Raw genomic sequence first — 20,104 nt, 5'->3', positions numbered from 1 at the left:
GCTGGTAAACAAACACACTTCGATACTGTGGGCTACAACAGAAAGCACGTGCTTGAGAAAAGAGAATATTGATGAGTGTGATTGATCTGCAATTGACTGGTGGTTGGACTTGAATAACTCAATGAGGTGGTAAAATGTTCGAGAATTTTTGAAAAGAAGCTTAAAACAGAGAAAACAGATGAAGGGGCTATAGACCACAAACCCCCACCCCCCTATGCATCAGGGATAGTTACGCCAATGTCTTAAAATTCTTTATTTTATTTCTTAGAAATTTTGCTTCAGCTTTTATGTAGAAAATTGTAGATTTATAATTACGATTATGGGTACAACGGGCTTGGTGCATATTAATAAAGTTAAAAAATGTACTAGGTGGTCATATGGCTGCCACTTCTGTCTCATACGCAGGAGGTCGTCCCAGGCCCGTTACATTCCTCCTCTGTTCACATATTTCTTATGTTCTAGCAATCTCTTAAACTGGAAATGTCCTCTTATACCGTTTTCATCTTCTATCCTATAGCTAAAACTTGATTAGTTCTAGCAGGTAACTGTTAGTAAGTTCGAAATGAACGAAAAGAAAAGCTTGTTTCGGCATCCAATTAGAATATGCCCATTGGCAACCCGTTAATCAAGATGAACCTCTTCCATAGAACCTAACCCCCAGATTCCAATGAAATTCCGCATGAATCCGTGGCGAGTGCGGAGGTGTTCTCGGCTTGCATTATCAATTCCTTCCCGTCACCGATAGACTGCGCGGACGTGACCAGCGTCGTTATCGACCATTTGAAATACTAGAGCTCTCGGACTGTGCACAATGAGGTTAGAGAGCAAATCCTATGCTTCCATCCATTGGTTTCCTGTGCAATTGCGATTGTTCTGGTCAATCACGGAGAAGCAACTACGAAATGCTCGGTCATCATGCTCATGCTCATAATTACGATTAGGTGTACGACACCTTATCTACCTTGCGCTGCACAGAAGGTCGGCGATAAAACCGGATCAATCCCAGTTATATTCGCATACCCAACCAGCGGATGGCGGATTTTATTACAGTTCTGTATTAGAACCTTACAGAAACTGTATACAATTTTGGTATATATACAATTTCGGAAGATTTTAATACAACCATTGTAAAGAAATCTTACAGTTTTGTATTATTTTAATACAGTATCTGTATAAAAGAAATAAGAAATAGGACGTGAGAAGTGAGAAGAGAAAAGTAAAAAATAAATAATGAAAAATAAAAAGTGAAAAGTGAGGAGTGAGAAATTAGGCGTTAGAAATGGTAAGTGAGAAATGAGAAGTATGAAGTGGTAAGTGAGGAGTGAAAATAGGTAAGTAAGAAATGCACAACGAGAAATAAGAAGTAAGAAGTGAAGAGTGAGAAGTGATATGTAATAATGAGCCGTGTGAAGTGACATGTGAGAGGGAGAAATTAGGTTGAGAAGTGAAAAGCTAGAAATGAAAAGAAGTGAAGAGTGAGAAATGAAAAATTAAAAGTGAGAAGTAAAAGTGTGAGAAGTGGGAAATGAGAAGAGTGTTTGAGAAGTGAGAAGAAACAAGTGAGTACTAAAAAGCGAGAAATAAAAAGCAAGAAGTGAAGAGTAAGAAGTGAGACATGAGAAGTGGGAAGTAAGAGAGAGAGAGAAAAATAATAAGTGAAAAGTGAAGAATGAAAGTGTGAAAAGTGAGAAATAAGAAGAGTGATGTGAGAAGTGAGACGCTAAAAGTTATGAGTGAGGAGAAAGAAGTGAGTAGGGAAAAGCGAGAAATAAAAAGCAAGAAGTGACGAATGAGAAGTAAAAGAGAGAGAGAGAGAAGTGAAAAGTGAGCAGTGAAGACTGACAAGTGAGAAGTGATAAGTTAAAAAGTGAGACGTAAGAAGTAAGAGAGAGAAGTTAGGTTGAGAAGTAAGAAGTGAAAAGCGAGAAATGAAAAGTTAGAAGTAGAGAGTAGAGCTGTGCGCCACCGCGCCACGCCGATTTTTATGCGCCGCCGCTATCACTTTTAACCGACTCGCCGCTACAATTTTTTGACCGCGCCGCCGGTGAGTTTTGGGCGCGCCGTTGAAATAATTTAAAGTCACTCCTTACGGAATCCAAGTTTCAAAGTGCTCGCGTTTTCGGGGGCACACCACTCGATACGGAAGCAACGCACAACTATCATTTTTATTATTTCACGCATGCTGTGACGCAGCAAAGCTTAATCAACAAAAATGACAGTTGAGCGCCGCCTGATTCCGTCAGGAGTGTCCTTAAGTGCCATAGCCTGGGGGTAGTTTTGGGAGTTCATCCTCCTCTCCCAATTTGTTAGAAGAATAATTCCGTTCAAACCCTTATACATTTGAAAAATTTCGGCTGCGCCTTTGAAAGAACATGTACACTTAAACCTCTTTTTATGTCAATCTGTTGTTAGGATGCAAAGTGAATTTCTGTTATGATTTATCGTTTTTAATTTAATTGATCTTTGAATTCCGTCCAATATTAGACTTTTATGTACAGCTCAGGCCACTCCGGCCTTCGTCTGGTAATAAATAAATAATCTTTTCAATATGATACATAGCAATCCAAAGACCCAAATGAAATTAATTAGGCCGATACAAATATTTAATATCTATTTTGTCTCCCCCCCCCCTCGGATTTTTTTGCCAAAAAATAATGTTTTGAGGGGGCAACAAAATAAAATTTGGATAATTTTGAGGATTTTCAAAACATTTTCTAACAAATCTGAGGAGTTTTTAATTTTTTTTAGTTTTAATATTTATTTTTTATTATCCTCCCCCCTTGACATTTCGGAGACCAGTAGGACAAAAAGTTTAATAAATATTTGTAACGGTCTAAATTAATTATGTTATTGCCAGGTTCGTTTCAGGTCTTCCAATAATTTCTTGGAGTTAAGGCTTTCAGATCTCTACGAGTAAACTAATATTTTACGGTCTATACAGACCCGAAGCGTGGACTCTCAGCGCCCTTTGCGAAACCGTTATTGGGTGCCCTTTACATGCATGTTCGAATAAAATAGCAGGATATGAGCTAGGATATTGTTAAAATAAAAAAAAATTTGCGTGGTGGATTGAATTAAAAAGTTCAGAATTGCTAAAAACCTCTTCTAAAAATGTCAACGAATTGCTTAAAGAGCTTGAGCTTGATTGACTGTCCGTAGTTACTACTCCATTATGACCAGTTCAGCTTCCAGTTCAGTTCCTCATTATCCAACTCCGTGGTATTTATGAGGGTGTCGTTAAGTCGGTGGCCTCTCGTTAAGTAAGTACCACATCAACACTTCCTTCCTCTCCCTAGTTACGGTGAAGATGGGCGTGGCCAGGAGTAGTAATCCTCATGCTTTTGTTATTTTTGTTTAAGACTGGAATCAAGGACCACTCCCCTTCTTGATGTCTGATAGCATTCTAGATATGGATCTCAAAAGTAAAACATGAGTATCACTAGTGTTCAATCTTAGAATTACACCGTAACAATGCTAATGCTAAATGGAAACGGTATGGAGGAAGTTCATTCCCAGTTCTAGCGATTGCAAAGTAGGAGAATGGAACGAATGACCTTCGGAATCGCAGGTCGGTGGTTTGAAAGAACTATTGGACTTGGTAGGGTGCTTTCGACTGGATAATATGTATCGGAAGTTGTTAAAATTTATTGGCCTAACCAAGTCAACCAATGCCACCAAACTACCGATAAACCCACTCTAGGAATTGATATATCTTGATCAGAATAGGTCCGGAATTGGTTTTTGGTTGGTTCTTGATACGACTTGGTCCAATCGCTATTCCTACCTTCTACCAATTCTCTCCAAAGTTGAATTTCATTTAAAGTCAAGTAGATTTACTCGGAAGTTGACTTTCTATGTCTGAAGAATCAAGACGTTGTTTTTTTTACTTGCCTCACGTTTCGGCCGATGGGTTGTGTTTTCAAGGTTCGTATAGTCTATTGTCTATCGTAAATAATTGTATTTAAAAATCTTTGTTTGCCAAAAAAATCGTTTTGGTATTACCGCAATATTAGTTTACTCTAAGAATCATTATGGTCGAAACTTAGGTGGTAAAATTCAAGTTCAAGACAGCAGCCAACCAATCACGAACGCGAAGCTTGTCGGAGTCTTCGGAGTCAGTGGATAGTACTACCGAACTGTCAAAAAAGTTCATTCGACAAGAACTGAATTCATTCCTGCCGTAATACTGCAGAATCTAATTGAAGTCCTCATCTAGGACTTCTTCTCCCAGAAACTTGTTCCATTCTTCTTTTCATTTGTATTTCATGTTCCTTCATATTTTTCACTTTCTTTTTCATCAGGTAAATGATAAAAAAAAGTCAGTGAAGAAGCTCCCTGAGCCGACGTTCTGACACCTGTATCAGTTATTGGCGGAAAAGAACCTTTCGGAAATTAGTCAAACGATTGATTACGGATGTAGTCCTCGATGGAATCGTCTGTTAAAAGCTGGAATCTTAAACACTTTGAACCGGTAAATTTGAGAATATACTAAGGTTGATTTACGGCTTATACGGCTTGATTTTAGCTTAATGAGACCCTCAGCATTAATGATATAATGAGTTAACCTCACCAAAAAAAAAATACCAAAAAATCCAAGAAAATTTAAGTGGTAATCGCGTAAAAAACCCTTGATGAGATTTGTCATCATTTCCCATAGAGCAATTCTGGATTTCGTCGCCCCTAAGATTAAAATCAAGGACCACACCCACCTTGATTTCTGATAGCAATCTGGATAGGGGTTTCAAAAAAAAAATATGAGAAATATGAGTATCACTAGTTTCCAATCTACGATATACACCGTAACTATGCTATGCTATGCTTATGAAATTCTGGGAACTCCACCATCAGCTATCTTTTTCTAGAAGCTCTGAGGATTCAAGACTCCTCCAAGAATTTGGGAGGTCCCACACTAAGAATTTCGAGGAATTGCTCCGTTAAAAATTCTCTCTCTCTCTCTCTCTCTCTCTCTCTCTCTCTCTCTCTCTCTCTCTCTCTCTCTCTCTCTCTCTCTCTCTCTCTCTCTCTCTCTCTCTCTCTCTCTCTCTCTCTCTCTCTCTCTCTCTCTCTCTCTCTCTCTCTCTCTCTCTCTCTCTCTCTCTCTCTCTCTCTCTCTCTCTCTCTCTCTCTCTCTCTCTCTCTCTCTCCTCTCTCTCTCTCTCTCTCTCTCTCTCTCTCTCTCTCTCTCTCTCTCTCTCTCTCTCTCTCTCTCTCTCTCTCTCTCTCTCTCTCTCTCTCTCTCTCTCTCTCTCTCTCTCTCTCTCTCTCTCTCTCTCTCTCTCTCTCTCTCCTCTCTCTCTCCCCTCTCTCTCTCTCTCTCTCTCTCTCTCTCTCTCTCTCTCTCTCTCTCTCTCTCTCTCTCTCTCTCTCTCTCTCTCTCTCTCTCTCTCTCTCTCTCTCTCTCTCTCTCTCTCTCTCTCTCTCTCTCTCTCTCTCTCTCTCTCTCTCTCTCTCTCTCTCTCTCTCTCTCTCTCTCTCTCTCTCTCTCTCTCTCTCTCTCTCTCTCTCTCTCTCTCTCTCTCTCTCTCTCTCTCTCTCTGCTCTTCCTGCTAAGTGTTTACTACTTAGCGGGTACTGATGAAACCAAATTCCCAGCACCAGGCACGTAGCCAAACTCTCACAACCCATTTTCAGAACTAACTCTCTCATATGTATTTTTGTACAATGCCAACTAAGTAGAGTTTCTGGCGAAAAATGACGTTCAAGTTTTCACTCCCGTGTTTTTTTTCTCAGTTCGGGGACAATCGGCGGTTTTTCATAGTTTCGGCTGGTGCCTTGTTAAAAATACATTCATGTTTTAGTGACAAGTAGTGCAATAGAAGCTAACAATAGTGAAATTTCATATCGCGGAATACAAAAGGAAGTATTTTTCCATATTCTAGTAAATCCATATATGAATGGTGGGAGAAGGTGGAGATGTTCGATATTTGGTGTGTTTTGTTGCATTTTCAGTGTTCTCACAATCAATTTGTATTTAGTAGTATTCTGGTAGATTCGGTAGATTTTATTCAATAAAATAAAACCTCACAATCGTAAGTCTCTTGCGACGTATTCCTGACATATAATTTAGCTAAATTTCTAATCTAAAACACGTAGCATAAGCGGAAAATCGCAAAAATACGTCAGCTGCTTGATAGTAATTTGATTTTCTCACAATCAATTTGTATTTAGAGGCCTGGTAGCGGGTCACTTTTTAGTGACTTTGTCACTTTTTTCGGGTAGGCCACTAAAAAGTCTCTTTTTTCGAGCTCAAGTCACTAAAGTCACTTTTTCTCGTAAAAAGTCACTATTTTCAACTATTTCGATCAAAATTAAAAGTTGGGGTTCTAAATCCAAGTTTTGTGAGGTACTCCAACTAGCATGGGAAAGAAATTTCAAATATTGTACCGCTTTGTGTACTTATTGATAAACTTGTTTTACAATAAACAGAAAAAATGTATGATGTATGAAAAAATAACTCCTACAGCTTGTTAGCCCGAAAGTTGCTCTTAACTTCTTCGTGCTTTCACACGGCGGTTAGCGACGTCAATCGTCTAGACGCATGGGCTATGGAGCGAGTGTTCGATTCCCACCTCGTAAGGAGGAAACTTTTCGTGATCGTAAAATTCTCCACCGGTCCACTGGGTGTTATCCTGTCCCTGTCCGTTGTCTAGGTGTTAAGAGTTCAGTATGTACGACCACTGTTTGAAGACGGTGCTCCTATCTTTAAAAAACTTGGCCAGCCTTTTAACTCGATTATATCAATAATAATTTAATGGACGGATTCTATGTCACTATTTATGAATGTTTATACTGTGGGGTGAGCAGAATGTGATCGAGAATCCAAACATATTCGAGTGCCTAACTGCAGACCTTTCTGATTTCCTAACATTTGTGAAAAATGTTTTTTCAAACAATAATCTCCATAATCAATTAAACTCTTCAGATAAAATCTTTTCAATGAATCACCTACTTTGAGCGTGCTTACAGCGGCACACTTGGAGTTAACTCTCTTAACAATCAGTATGGTGAAAGGCATCTAAAGTTGATTTTCTCGAAATTAAATAGGGGAACGGTTCGGCATTTCATCTCATAGCTCCCATTTCCATCACATCAAAAACAAAGCAATGAAAAGGAGTTTGATTTGTTTGATATTTTTGTGATTTTTTCAGCAGTGAGCACGCATGTGAGCAAAAAGAAGCGACAAGATTGGTGTTGTATTTCTCTGTTTTGCGATGAGATGAATATATGTTCAGTGAGATGGAAAACGGAACACTTCCCCTACCTTAATCGAAAAAGTATTTTGTAAGTGTAGTAGCGGATACCTGCGCATATACGATAGCGCCATGATGCTGACAGCGGCGGGTAGAAAACCAGTCACTGCCAATAATTCATTCTACATGAACTTCCTGGTGTTTCAAATGAAACAAATGGTGAGCGAGGAACTGCTGAAATGATCAAACTATCAGTACTTGAGGATTACGCAAAATACATTCTGATGATAGTTTGTACATTTAAAATTGCATAAGCTTTGAAATTTTCATTGAAAATGTGAAATTTTGAAATATTTTTAAATTTTAAATTTATACAATGGTTCGACATTCCTAAGAAACTTGTTTTTAAAGAATTTTGAAAGCCTAAACAAATTATTTAGGTTTAAAAATGATTCTTTGGCCTCCGGCACGAATTTGTGCTATGGTTAATTGTGAAATCATGCAATCCCGATGCAAAATTTAACGTATTTAAGACTCTCATTTAAAAAATATTGTTCACTAAAATTCTTAGATAAAGTATAAGAAACCCCTGATTTATTTAAGAGGAGCTTCAAAAGTTTATCTCTGTATCTGACATCGAGCCTTTAAACTAAAAAAAAAAAATATTTGAATTTGTTACTACACCCAACCAACAATTCTGTATAAGAACCTACCAAAACCTGTATAAGAGCTAGTATATGCAAAAATGCTAGATTCTTAAACAAATATTGTATGAGACCTTAACATTTTGCAAGCTTTTCTTACAATATTTGTTTGTGAGCTTACATTTTTTGTATAAGAGTCTATTAATTTCGCATATTCCCAGTTTTTATATAGGTTTTGGTAAGTTCCATACAGAATTGTTATAAACAGTCTTATTTTCTGAACAGCAATATTTTTTTCAATTTTTAAATGTTTTTTAAACCAGCAGTTAGATCTTTTTTAGATTTATAAGCTTTGTGAGTCGAAATAATTCGATACTTAGCAATTATTTACATTCAGCCGCATTTCCACATACAGAGGTTGTTGGAAAAACATGTTTCCCCACAGCAGTGTAGAACATGCTGGAAAATTGTTGTTTAAATTAAAAAATAGTTCTGTCTAACAACTTTTTACTCACTGCCTATAGTTATTAACTTCATAAACAAGTAATTTTTGAACACTTTTTCTACATCAACAAGTGGTACTGGTTAAATTATTCTATATCTTATTCATAAAGTTTTCACGCGCGAGTAAACTCGTTTGCAATTTTAAAAGAGCTTGAGTTTGTCATGCAAAATTGCTTCGTTACACTCATTTATCGAAAAATCAATCAAGGCGAAAATACAAAAAAATCTAAGGATAATTCTTGGATAATTCGAATCATGCAAGATTTTGCCTTGATTTAAATCGTACATTGAGACCTTGAGTTTCTCTTGTCACGAACTGAAAGTCACTATTTGGTCACTTTTTTTGCGAATGAAGGTCACTATTTGGTCTCTTTTTTCGCCAACTTTGGTTACTAAAGTCACTATTTTGAGCAGCATTGATCGCTACCAGCCCTGTATTTAGTAGTATTCTGGTAGATTCGGTAGATTTTATTCAATAAAATAAAACCTCACAATCGTAAGTCTCTTGCGACGTATTCCTGACATATAATTTAGCTAAATTTCTAATCTAAAACACGTAGCATAAGCGGAAAATCGCAAAAATACGTCAGCTGCTTGATAGTAATTTGATTTTTTTTTTCATTCTACCTTCTTCGTTGCGATAGTAATATTATTCACGTGTGTGATGACCCGGATGGTTTTGATTACTGATCAGAAAATTATGGACAAGTAATCTTGGTAATTTCATGCACATCTTAAGAACAAACAGAAAATACAATAGATATAAGTACATACTCTTCCGACAGCCGGCTAGCAAGAGATTAACTTAGAAACATAAACATTTTGGGATTCATACATATGTCTACTATGGAGTAATTTTACATAAATTGCAACCATAGATAGTTCAATTTAGATTTTTTCAGGACCGTGATAAGACGAGTTTGATGCTATTCCGTTTGGTTCCACCGCGTTGTAGTCTTCACGGATGCGTGTTTCAGATTCAGCTGTGGGGAGTTGGGGACTACCTCGGTATCTCTTGCTTGACTCGAAGTCGAGACAAGTGCAAAACGCTGAGGACGACTTTGCCTGTGCGGTATTTGTATCTGTGGAAATTGCAGCGCGGTGGAGTTGAATGGAGTGGTACTGGACTCGTCTTATGACAGGTGAAGCCATTCTACTAAAAGAGCTTATCTTAGTCATTGCTACACATTTAGCGATTAGAAACTTTCTATTGCTTTTGTTTGGTTTTTGTTCAAGCGCACGTCTACTTTTATGTTAACGGCAATAAATGTTGGTTTTGTACAATTAACTACTAATGCATTAATGGAATCCATGAAGGATATAAATGTCAAATAACTAAATAAAAACTCATAATCCATACACAACAACATATAAACATGTAAAATAAACATAAAAAACGTAAATTGTCAAAATATGTCTGGCTGTGCATTCTTGTATTTAACCTCAAGTTGAAATTCAATAATGGTTGCTGATTGATATTGGCTTTCCGATAATTATAAATGTGGCTAAACAACCGTGATTTACTCCTTAATTTAAATTTTATGCCCGCTCTTTTTCTACTTTTCTCGCGTAGAAGAAATTATATTGCGGGTGCTCGACTCAAAACTCAAATACACAATCGCTCACTTTGAGCGATTGATTGTTTATCCTCGCGAAGGATGAACAATTAAACAAGGTAAGGAAATGCTAATATTCAAAATATCTGAAATAATTAGTAGAATAGAAGTTGCATAGGTCACATCCTTTCCATGGTGCATCCCGATCTATGTTTCTGATTACCCTACCCAACTAACTTCCTTTCCCGTGGTAATTGTGGAGATGCAGAGGTATTCTCGGTCTCTAGTAGCAACAGTTACCGCACACTGCTTTCCCTTCCTCTCCCAACTGACTGTAAGGACTTGGCCGGCGCCGTTATTGATCAACATGTGCGAGCTGCTGAAACGTGCACTTCGAGAATAGATGGTAAACCCCAACCTCTATTCACTTGGATCGAAGTGCAATTTGCACCAGCTCTGATCAATCACGGAGTAGCAACCATTGATATGTACAGTCAGTCTAAGCTAAGCTAAGCTAAGGCCAACTAAGTAGAGTTTCAATGTACCGTATGGTTATGAAGAAAAGTCGATTTTTAAAAAGTTCATCTCACCCTATATCAATCGGGTTTACCCTACATATACATACTCTCTGATACGAATGCACTCCTGGTGGTGTAAAGTGCTTCTAATAAACTAACAAACAAATAAATGCCCTACGCATATTATCAATCTCAATTGTGGAGCTGTTTTGAGTTCATTGAAACTTAATAGATGAACTGCCTGCATATTCACTGAAAGAAGCTTTGAGAGAATCTTAGTATTGTGGGTATGAGATTCTGGGAAATGGGTTTCAAGAAAATACTCTATTAATAATTTTGAATTTAATTATTCTAATGCGATATCCCACTAATGTTCTTTTCTCTACTTTTTATCTCTAGATTTTGATCCAGAGCTGCCTCCATCGGTTGTCGTCTGAATCATCGTTCAATTGTACATACACCCGAGTTCAACCGTTTCGCTAATGCTCGGCCTCAGTAGCACCTAGCGACTACTCTACAATGACCGACAACAACAATTTTCACCACATCCCGCAGCACGTGATCAAACATGAGACGATCCAGTCGTCGTCCTCATTGCCGCCACAGCAATCCCAGATCCAGGTCTACCTTCACCATCAGGCGGCCCACAGCCAATTGCATGGCCCTCCCAAGGGCACGTTAAAAATGGTCGAAACCCTTCCGGTGGATCATTCGGTGCCCACCGCCGGGTTAGACTACAGCACGCATCACCACCACCCGCAGCAAATCATCGAGTATGATCCGGTCAGCGATCCGAACCAACCGGTGAATGTGGTCATTGAACACCAGCAGGTGGAAACTCAACCGACCATGGAGCAACAGGAGCAGAGCGTAATAGAAGCGCTCTGTCAGCAAGCTCACCAGAACCGACTGCACCAGGAACAGCAGCAAAACGCCAAGGGCAAAAGGATGCGGATGGATAATTCAAACCATGAGAATGGATCTGGCTATCCGAGCGAGGACGAAGATCACGAAGATCCTCGAAGGAAGATCGTGGTCCACCAGGGCCCTGGTGGGGAATCGATCGAAGAGCAGGAGCAAAGTATTATCGAAGCGCTCTATCAGCAACAGCAGCAGAACCAGCTCCGCAAACAACTCATCATACATCAGCACGTTAGTCAACAGCTGCCATTCCAGCTGAAACGTTCGCCAAGTCCGCCGTCGCGGTCGCTTTCTCCCTCCCAATCTCCAACCGTTTCGGGTACGACCGATTCGCTAAGTTCTCGCATCACACCCGCATCTCAGCCCCCGCCGCCGATCTCGTTGGCCAACATCAATCAGAGTAACTTTATCGCTCGGTTGATCAGCAAGGACAACATTCTGCTTATCTCGGAGGATTTGATCGAAATCGGGCGGAACTCGTCGCGGGCGCAGGTGGATTTCCACGTCGGACGGAACAGCTTCGTGTCGCGGAAGCACCTGCTGCTGCACCACGATCACACCGATGGCGAGTTTTATTTATCCTGCTTGAGTAAAAATGGGGTGTTTGTGGATAACATTTTCCACCGGAAAGGTGCCGAGCCGTATTTGCTGCCAAGAGTGTAAGTTGGAATCATTAGCCGAAGCTAATTTCTTAAATTTTTTGAACGACAAACTTCCATATGATACGCGGAGGTTTTACAACATTGTATGGAGCGGCAGTAGAGAATTCGGTTCAATCAAAGTTAATTGCCTATTTCCGGGGATTAAACCACCCGACTTGGACGTTAATTTACAATGTTTTGAAAACTCATATGTTAATACCGTGCAAACTCAAACTTCGGGCGCTTAAGCACTTTCTGATATACAATCATCCTGTTAACTCGCATTTTGAATCACACCATTTAAATCACCATTGCAATCACTGAGTACATTATTCATCTTTAAACTACGTATTTAATACGTGCAGAATATTGCAAAGAATGTTTGCAATTTATGAAAATGTCCGGCTTCTGTTTGATTCAAACCTCGGACACCGGCGGGGTTGGATTCATATTTCGGACACAAAGATTCAAACTTCGGACACCTGATTACACAGTACCGGGAAGAATTATTGAAAACAATTCTAACTGCACAGCTCAGACTGTCTTTTAAACACTTCGTCGCATTGTTTTAGCATGTCTTAAAATGTAACTATACTAAAACAAGCAAAAACTATTAGTCCTTCCGTTCCAGCTTTACGAAACATTTCAATGAAATATTTCAGAAAATTTCCCATACGAATTCAAGCGTCCGAAGTTTGAGTGTGTCCGAATTTTGATTATCCACGGTATGTACGTTATGTGGAAGATATTCAGGGTTGTTACGACTACGCGGATTTCGCGATTTTCGCGGATTTCGCGGTTTTCGCGGATTTGGCGCGGATTTACATAACGATTTTAGGGTTTCGCGCGGATTTGGCGCGGATTTAGTTTTAGGTGGAAATTTAATAAATAAAATGCTAAATCTAAGGAAGTTTATTTGAAAATTAGTTTGATGCCTATCTATGGCGATGGGCTTTATTTTCTTTTACAATGTTGTTGAAAAAAAATTTACGTTTCAAGGTTATTTAACATTATTTTTCGGATATGTACAAGTCCTTATTTAATGGCATGTATTATACTCTCAAGCATTATTAAAACAAATGTTGTGAGGAGAGATACGCCACTTGTTGTCATTTTAATCCATTCTGAAACACGACGCACACAAACCATGTTGTCTATTGAAGGACATGAACACCCATTTTCATCTTGTCAATTTCTTTGTAATTCCAAAATGTTTGTCAGTTTCTAATTGGTTGTTTCTTTTACGATGAACCACTCAGCATGATATATTATATCATTCTTCAAAAGTAGTCAAGAATTCTTTCATAATATTGGAACATTTTATATTTCCTTTATAACATTCATCTAGAACGAATAAGGGTTTATACAACAATTGAAAACATAAAAATGTTCTGTAATTTAATGCAGATGCCTCATTTTAATAAGTTCTTCCGCAGAAAGTCGATCAAAAATTAGAAAATGATTCTCAAAAGTTATTTCTGGCGGGTTTTGCCTTTCTCGTACAACAAAGTTGTACCGAAAGGCTATCATTTCACTCCAAATTCGAACTTTTGATAGAAGTCCCAGAGACCCATAGTGCTATATACCATTCGACTCAGCTCGATGAGCTGAACAAATGTCTGTCTGTCCGTGTGTGCGTGTGTGTGTGTGTATGTGTGTGCGTGTGTGTGTGCACAAAATGCCATAAAAACATTAGCCAAATTTTCACATAGAAACTCTTAACCGATTTTCTTGCAACAAGTTGCATCCGACAGAGACTAAAACGCTGTTGATCACTATTGAATTTCATAATAATTGCAAATTGCAAAAATAGATAATATTAAAATAATGATGAGACATAGTCACATAGAACAATAATGTGTTATGAAAATGCCTTGCATCTATGAATATTTATGAAGTTTATCCGTGGCTTGCTCCCATTAAGAGTTTCATCGTACTATAAAGATGCTCGTGTTGCACGCATTTAGGCGTAAGTATGCTCTTCGTTCAGTTTCATAGTACCATGAAATTGTCCGAAAGTCAAAATTCGAACATAGGAAATTCGAGAAACTTTTGGCAGCGCCATCTGTCGTTTACTAGTGTAAATTTTCTATCATAACATTAGACGGTGTAACTGTTTTGCCTTTCTTGTACATCATCGAGGTGTAAGCGTAAAGGCTACATTTATTACCTTTTTACGCGAGAAAGGCGCCATCACCGCTAGGTTGATTAATCTGGGTTTTTTATGATGTTTTCGGTTAACTCCGATTTTACAGGATTACCAACAGAAAACAAAGAAAATTCCTAAAGAATTTTCCACAAGGACCCTATGGTGATCCTTGTATAAATTCCTTGCAAATAAATTTCCACAGCGTAAAAAGGATTTCTGCAGCATTAAAAACCCGAAAAATTATAAATACATTTTTGGAGGAATTTCCTGGAGCGGTGACCTCAGGAATGAAAATCGAAAAGAATGCCGCCTTGAATTTACAAAAGAGTTATAGCGATGATCACAGAAATTTCTTTAATAATTTTTCAATAATAGAACCGGGAGTTTTTCCGCAGGAAGTCACCAATCAATTTTAGCAAGAATTTTTGAAGCGATTTCCGCAGGAATTCATGAAGGATTTCTGCAAGTAAGCTCTGAAGATTTTCCGCAGGTTATTTGAGGAGAGTTTACTTGAAGTCATGATAAAATTCTTAAATGAATTACAAAATAATTTCCCAGGGAATTTTTGTAAGAATACTCGGAGGAATTCCCACAGGTAATTTGGAGCGACTTCTGTACATCAGCAGATTCAATGGCAGTTGGATTTCAGCAAACATTTCTATGAAAATTTCCGGAGGATGACCCGCAGAAATTTCTGGGATGAATCTGCGCACGAAAGATAAATTCCAGTAAGAATGGTCAAACAAATTTCTGCATGAACTTTAAAAAAAGCTTGTTACAAGAATTGAAGGAGAAATGACGGATTAATTTCTGTTGGAGTTTACGCATATTATTCTGCCGTATTTCCAAAGAAATATCTTCTGAAATTTCTAAAAATATTTCTCTGGAATCTTTGAAGGAATTTACGCTTGATTCTAACTAAAAAAATAAACGGAGCTTGAGCAACTATTTTAGATTTTGTATTATTTGTTTCTTGATATGAATTCAAATATTTGTTTTACAGAAATTTTGTTTAAAAAACTTAGCTTCATTGTCTAATTTCTTAATATCTACGCAAGTTTGTCTTGTCAATAACTACTACAAAGCTGCATAATTAATTACTTCAAAAGAAATTGCGGTTTTGACAGATTTTTTAAATATTTGCCACGTTTATCTTTAATCAATTATGATCAAATCTGGCCAACATTCATTTGTATATCAACGTACCTTGTGCTGAATTTTTTAAAGTTCTATTAACAAAAAAACCCTGACAATAACGGAACAAAACATGCCAAAGCCATAATCTAATCCAAATAGCGGTGCTTATGCAAATAATTTTGACTGTTTAGTTCTTGTTCCCTTAGATTCAGTACTTCTAGTGGTGAATAAGGACATTTAGTAGGGTTGTAATACTTATTGCGGTTTTATTAGTCCTATTAGCATTTCGATACAAACATATGTTGCAGTTTAAAATCATATTTGAAATCAGTAATATTGTAAGAAAAGATCTTGAAGAGAAGACGTTTAATAAATTGTTATACAAAAATTGACATTTAACGTGTATTTGCTTAGAATTTAGATCTGGATCGCGCGGATTTGGCGCGGAATGGATTTCACGTCGCGCGGAAATGGCGCGGATTTGATTTTAGTCGGCGCGGATTTGGCGCGGAAAATATTTTAGGATCTCCGTAACAACCCTGGATATTGATTTGGAAAATGTATTGGAGGTAACCACTTTCCCTTCGATGGGACTCGAACCCATGACCCTACAGTACGCTAGACTGGTGCTTTGACCAACTAAGCTACGAAGGACCTCCGTCGGCCTTCGCAACCTAGAGGCTACTGAACGAGTAGAGAATTGTTTATAAACTAAGGCCGGAATTGTCTGAGTACGGAGTCGTAAGTAGGCTACGGGGGGTCTGCAAATCTTTAAACTGATCGCTGCGCACCCTCGCCTTTTTGTTTCAGTCGGATGGTTTAAAAAAAACTATTTTTACCGGATTATTGTTCAACATTCAGGCTGCATGTCTGGCCAACCACAGTCCTTCGATTTTTGTGCCTTAAACAATGGATGGTTTTCCCAACAGTACTTTTCTTTTTAAAAGACTGCAAGTGTGCGATGGTCCTCCACTAGCATTGTTTTCGTGTAGTAAGAGGACTAACACATTTTGTAGAGTTTTTTCAAATGTGTTGGATCATACTATCGTTTGGCAATCCATTTCGAATTTCGATCTCAAAAATTATAAAATAAAGAAGAGTTATTTGAGGTTTAATTTAATTCTTTGAAAATATGGTCATCATATGTTCTGCGCATACTCAGCAAGTTCGTATCAACTGTGAGGTTATAGATTCATTTATCTTCAATGTGGGAGCACACATAAATAACGTAATACTTAGAGGGGGAGGGTGGCTTGCAAAAGTGTGATCGAATCTATAAAAATAAATTCAATTTCAATTTTCATAAGGTCAAAAGCGAAACTCTCAAACATTAAATTTGTACAAACATTTCTCTTTCCAGCTGCAACATACGTTTTCCAAGTACAAATATAAAAATCCAATTCGAAAACTTGTACCACAAAAATAACTCCGATGGATCACGTGACCTGCTGGACACCAGTTGCGGGCCGTACGCTGCCAGCAGCAGTACAATGCAAGTCTCAGGCAATGGTCCATCCAGCCACAACGATATGCATCCTGCCTCTACGTCCACGAGTAGTACAAGCATGTACGCCCCGCTCAAGATCTCCATACCGCCCGAACCGCCCAGCTCTTCGTCGATGGAGCACATGGATCTGAGTGGGCGCATCCGGGACAATGGCAAGAGTCCGTACCCATCGCCGACGGGCACGATCAGTGCCGCCAATAGTTGTCCTACCAGTCCCCGCCAAGGTTATCACGATTTCTCCGTATATACATCCGGCCATATTGGATCGGTGGGCGGAATACTCAGTCACGATATTAGTGGTTCAAGTGGCCACTTAGCGTCAAGCAGTAGCGGGAGCGCAGTCGGCAGCCACAGCTTTAACGACTTCCAGCCGCCGGCCACATCGCAGTCGCTTGAGAACGAAAAACCTCCTTACAGTTACGCCCAACTGATTGTGCAATCGATTTCGGCCTCCCCCGAGAAGCAGCTGACGCTGTCCGGAATCTACTCTTTTATCTCAAAGAACTATCCGTACTACCGAAACGGAGCGAACAAGGGCTGGCAAAACTCCATACGGCACAATCTGAGCTTGAACCGGTAAGTGATCAATATCCTTGTTTTTTTTTCACAAAAATTAATGACCCCTTGTTTCCTTAGTTACTTCATCAAGGTGCCCCGCTTGCAGGACGAACCGGGCAAGGGAAGTTTCTGGCGTATCGATCCCAACAGTGAGCTGAAGCTGGTGGATCAAAGCTACCGCAAGAGGCGCCAGCGGGGAAGCCAGTGTTTCCGGACGCCGTACGGTATGCCGAAGTCGGCTCCGGTATCACCGACCCCGATGGATCCGGAAAGCCGGGAAGGTTCGCCATTGAATGACATGCTGCTCCAGTCGGCGCCGGGTTCGCCGGGACAGGTGGCGGCCAACGCATACGTTCACAGCAGCACTGGCACCAGCGTGGCAGGCCATCCCGGGCAGGAAGGTAAGCGGATAGTTTAGGGCTGGATGAATTGATTCAAAGGGTGCGGTTAACAGTTTCAACGCTTGTAGCACAAGCTTCCATAATTTTTCTTGGATTTTGGACTTTCGCATGTGATAGGTCGAACAACATTCTTGCCGCCGTTGGCGGACCTTGGTGGGTGTTCGAATAATCGAAGGGTTAAGTCAATGTTGGTCGAACATTTTTTAGTTTGCGCACACTGCATATAAATGCCAACTCAACAGATAACGTTTTAGATAACGAGCTATATGATATCCCTTGGCGTAACTAGCCTCAATATCTAGAGCCCTGTTTACGCCAATGGTTAGAGAAGCTTGACGTCAAAGTCCATATACATCTGATTTTCACTGGGATAATGCATTATATGTCGTTTTATATCAAGGTAAAATTGATCAAGTAATAAGCTCGTACATTAAAGCTTATTATGGATTTCGGTATTTCTTATACGTCGGTTTTGTATCGATGTTACAAAAACGTTGCTACAAATTTTTAACGTAGACTGCGAAACGTGGCAGAAAATTTCTAATAGTGCCTATTTCTGCTTCTCTTCTATATTAGGCGTCTGTATTTTCAGTTCCTATCAAAATTAACATTTCCTATATTTCTTTTTCGCCCTATCCAGAACATAGCATCTATTCGATGGTTTAAGTTTGCTTTTTGTTGAGTACTCGTCGTTTCTAGAGATCTAAAATAGCATTTATTTTCATCGTCTCCATCGCCAGGTATGTTTTATCTCTCTTTTTCACATTTTTTCCTATTTTAATCCTATTCATATAATTCCAATTGTTTCATTCTGCACAAAATTGTTTCATTAGGTCTAAACAAAAAGTACATATGCACGTTCAAGATAAACAGTTTACTAAGGATGAACGTGGATAAAGCATATTTCAATGGTTATATTTTTTTCAGATTTTCTTACAAAACAACCCACCAAACGAGCTCATCCGGAATCTATTGGTAAATTTTTCAAACAGCAACAACCACCACAGCTCATTGAATCAACTGTAGCAGCAGCTTCCAAAACATCAGCTGCCCAGGCGGCGGCTGAAGCTGGATCGGGCCTGTAAACGAGCAGACACAATTGCACCTGCAGTGAGACACGTTCCGCCACCCATTTCCGCTTGCAAGCCACACAGCATGGTGAAGAGGGAAACAACTTTTATTGATCATATATGTACACAATTAGTGCTACTACCAATACACATTATATTAAAAATATAGGTAAAATCAAAATACGAACAAAACCGCTATTGTGTTCGTATTTTAATATATAAATGTTGATAAGCATGAACTGGGAATACAACACAACTCAGATGACATGAGATGCAAAGCAAAAAATAGAATGAAAGCATGAAGTTGTTGTTGTAAGCAGCCTAGATTCTAAAAAGTTTATCTAATGCAGAAAATAATTCTTGTTTTGTATCAATTTTTATGTGACTAATAAAATTTATACAAAAAAAGAATAATTTCTGTATTAGAAATTATTCTATTTAGTAGAAGTGCTTGTTGTAAAATGTCGATGTCGTCATAGTCGTTTTTAGCTAAATAAGCCCGAGGCGTTCCCCTTCCGGTTCATTCTCTCTGCGCATTGTGTTTGCATCGGCCCCTATCAGGGAATGACAAAATTAGTTATGCAAAGCTGTCGATTCATTTAAGCATCCTACTATTATTCGTTTGTTAATTTCTTAAAAGTTATTGCAATCAGGCGACTTTCGCCGTGCACAACCTCTTCATTAAGGAATCAAACGAGACAAACGAAATCTACTTCAGGAACTCAATGGAATTGATGGCTTTATATATATTATTGATTGATGTTCAATTTTTGGACCGAAAGTCTCTAACACGTCTCTAGAAACGGGGCGATTACTGAGGAAGAGTCCTATTCAAAAGCCAGCATGAAACCATCAAGTAATAAACGAACAAAACCGGAGAAGCACTAGAAAAAAAAGAACATACAGGAGGTACAAGCAAAACTCACAGACAGCAGACCCACAAATACACAACTCACATAAACAAACATGCCAATTCACTCACACATGCATCGGATCATTTTTGATTGTTATTAAAACTGTTGGGTTCGTGAAAATGTGTTGCAGCAAATAATCTTTTCCGCTAAACAATCCCAAAGCCCTATGGTATCGCCGCACCCCGTACCTGTCCAGAGTTAAGATGTGTAAAACCTGCAAATAACGATAATTACAAGCGATTTTCGGATCTATTCTTTAATTTTCTAATGATTCTATGAATATTATTTATTTTTCATACGAAAGTATCTGCAGTGCATAAAAATCGTTGTCATTCAACTCGGTCCACATCTGCACGTCGGCAACCACGCATTCTACGTATACAGGATGGTTGTC

General features: G+C 38.8%; 1 protein-coding gene across 6 annotated transcripts in view; it reads left to right on the top strand.

Annotated features, from left to right (window-relative positions):
- The window catches only part of LOC134205734 (forkhead box protein K2-like), a 32,085-nt gene extending 12,255 nt beyond the window's left edge, over positions 1 to 19,830 (top strand). For 5 of the 6 annotated variants that reach the window (XM_062681294.1, XM_062681292.1, XM_062681295.1 and 2 more), the window contains 4 exons: positions 10,812 to 11,992; positions 16,621 to 17,343; positions 17,404 to 17,726; positions 18,654 to 19,830. In XM_062681294.1, coding sequence (XP_062537278.1) covers positions 10,932 to 11,992; positions 16,621 to 17,343; positions 17,404 to 17,726; positions 18,654 to 18,811 — 2,265 coding nt within the window. In that variant the 5' untranslated portion in view covers positions 10,812 to 10,931 and the 3' untranslated portion in view covers positions 18,812 to 19,830. Of the gene's footprint in view, positions 1 to 10,811; positions 11,993 to 16,620; positions 17,344 to 17,403; positions 17,727 to 18,366; positions 18,415 to 18,653 lie in introns of those variants that run through there. The other variant, XM_062681298.1, reaches the window with a different exon arrangement.
- The last annotated feature ends 274 nt before the right edge of the window (positions 19,831 to 20,104 follow it).

Source organism: Armigeres subalbatus, chromosome 1 (genome assembly GCF_024139115.2).
Source record: "Armigeres subalbatus isolate Guangzhou_Male chromosome 1, GZ_Asu_2, whole genome shotgun sequence".
Classification (NCBI taxonomy): Eukaryota; Metazoa; Arthropoda; class Insecta; order Diptera; family Culicidae; genus Armigeres; species Armigeres subalbatus.
The sequence above is the reverse complement of the archived record's forward strand: the minus strand, read 5'-3'. Positions and strand labels throughout refer to the sequence as shown.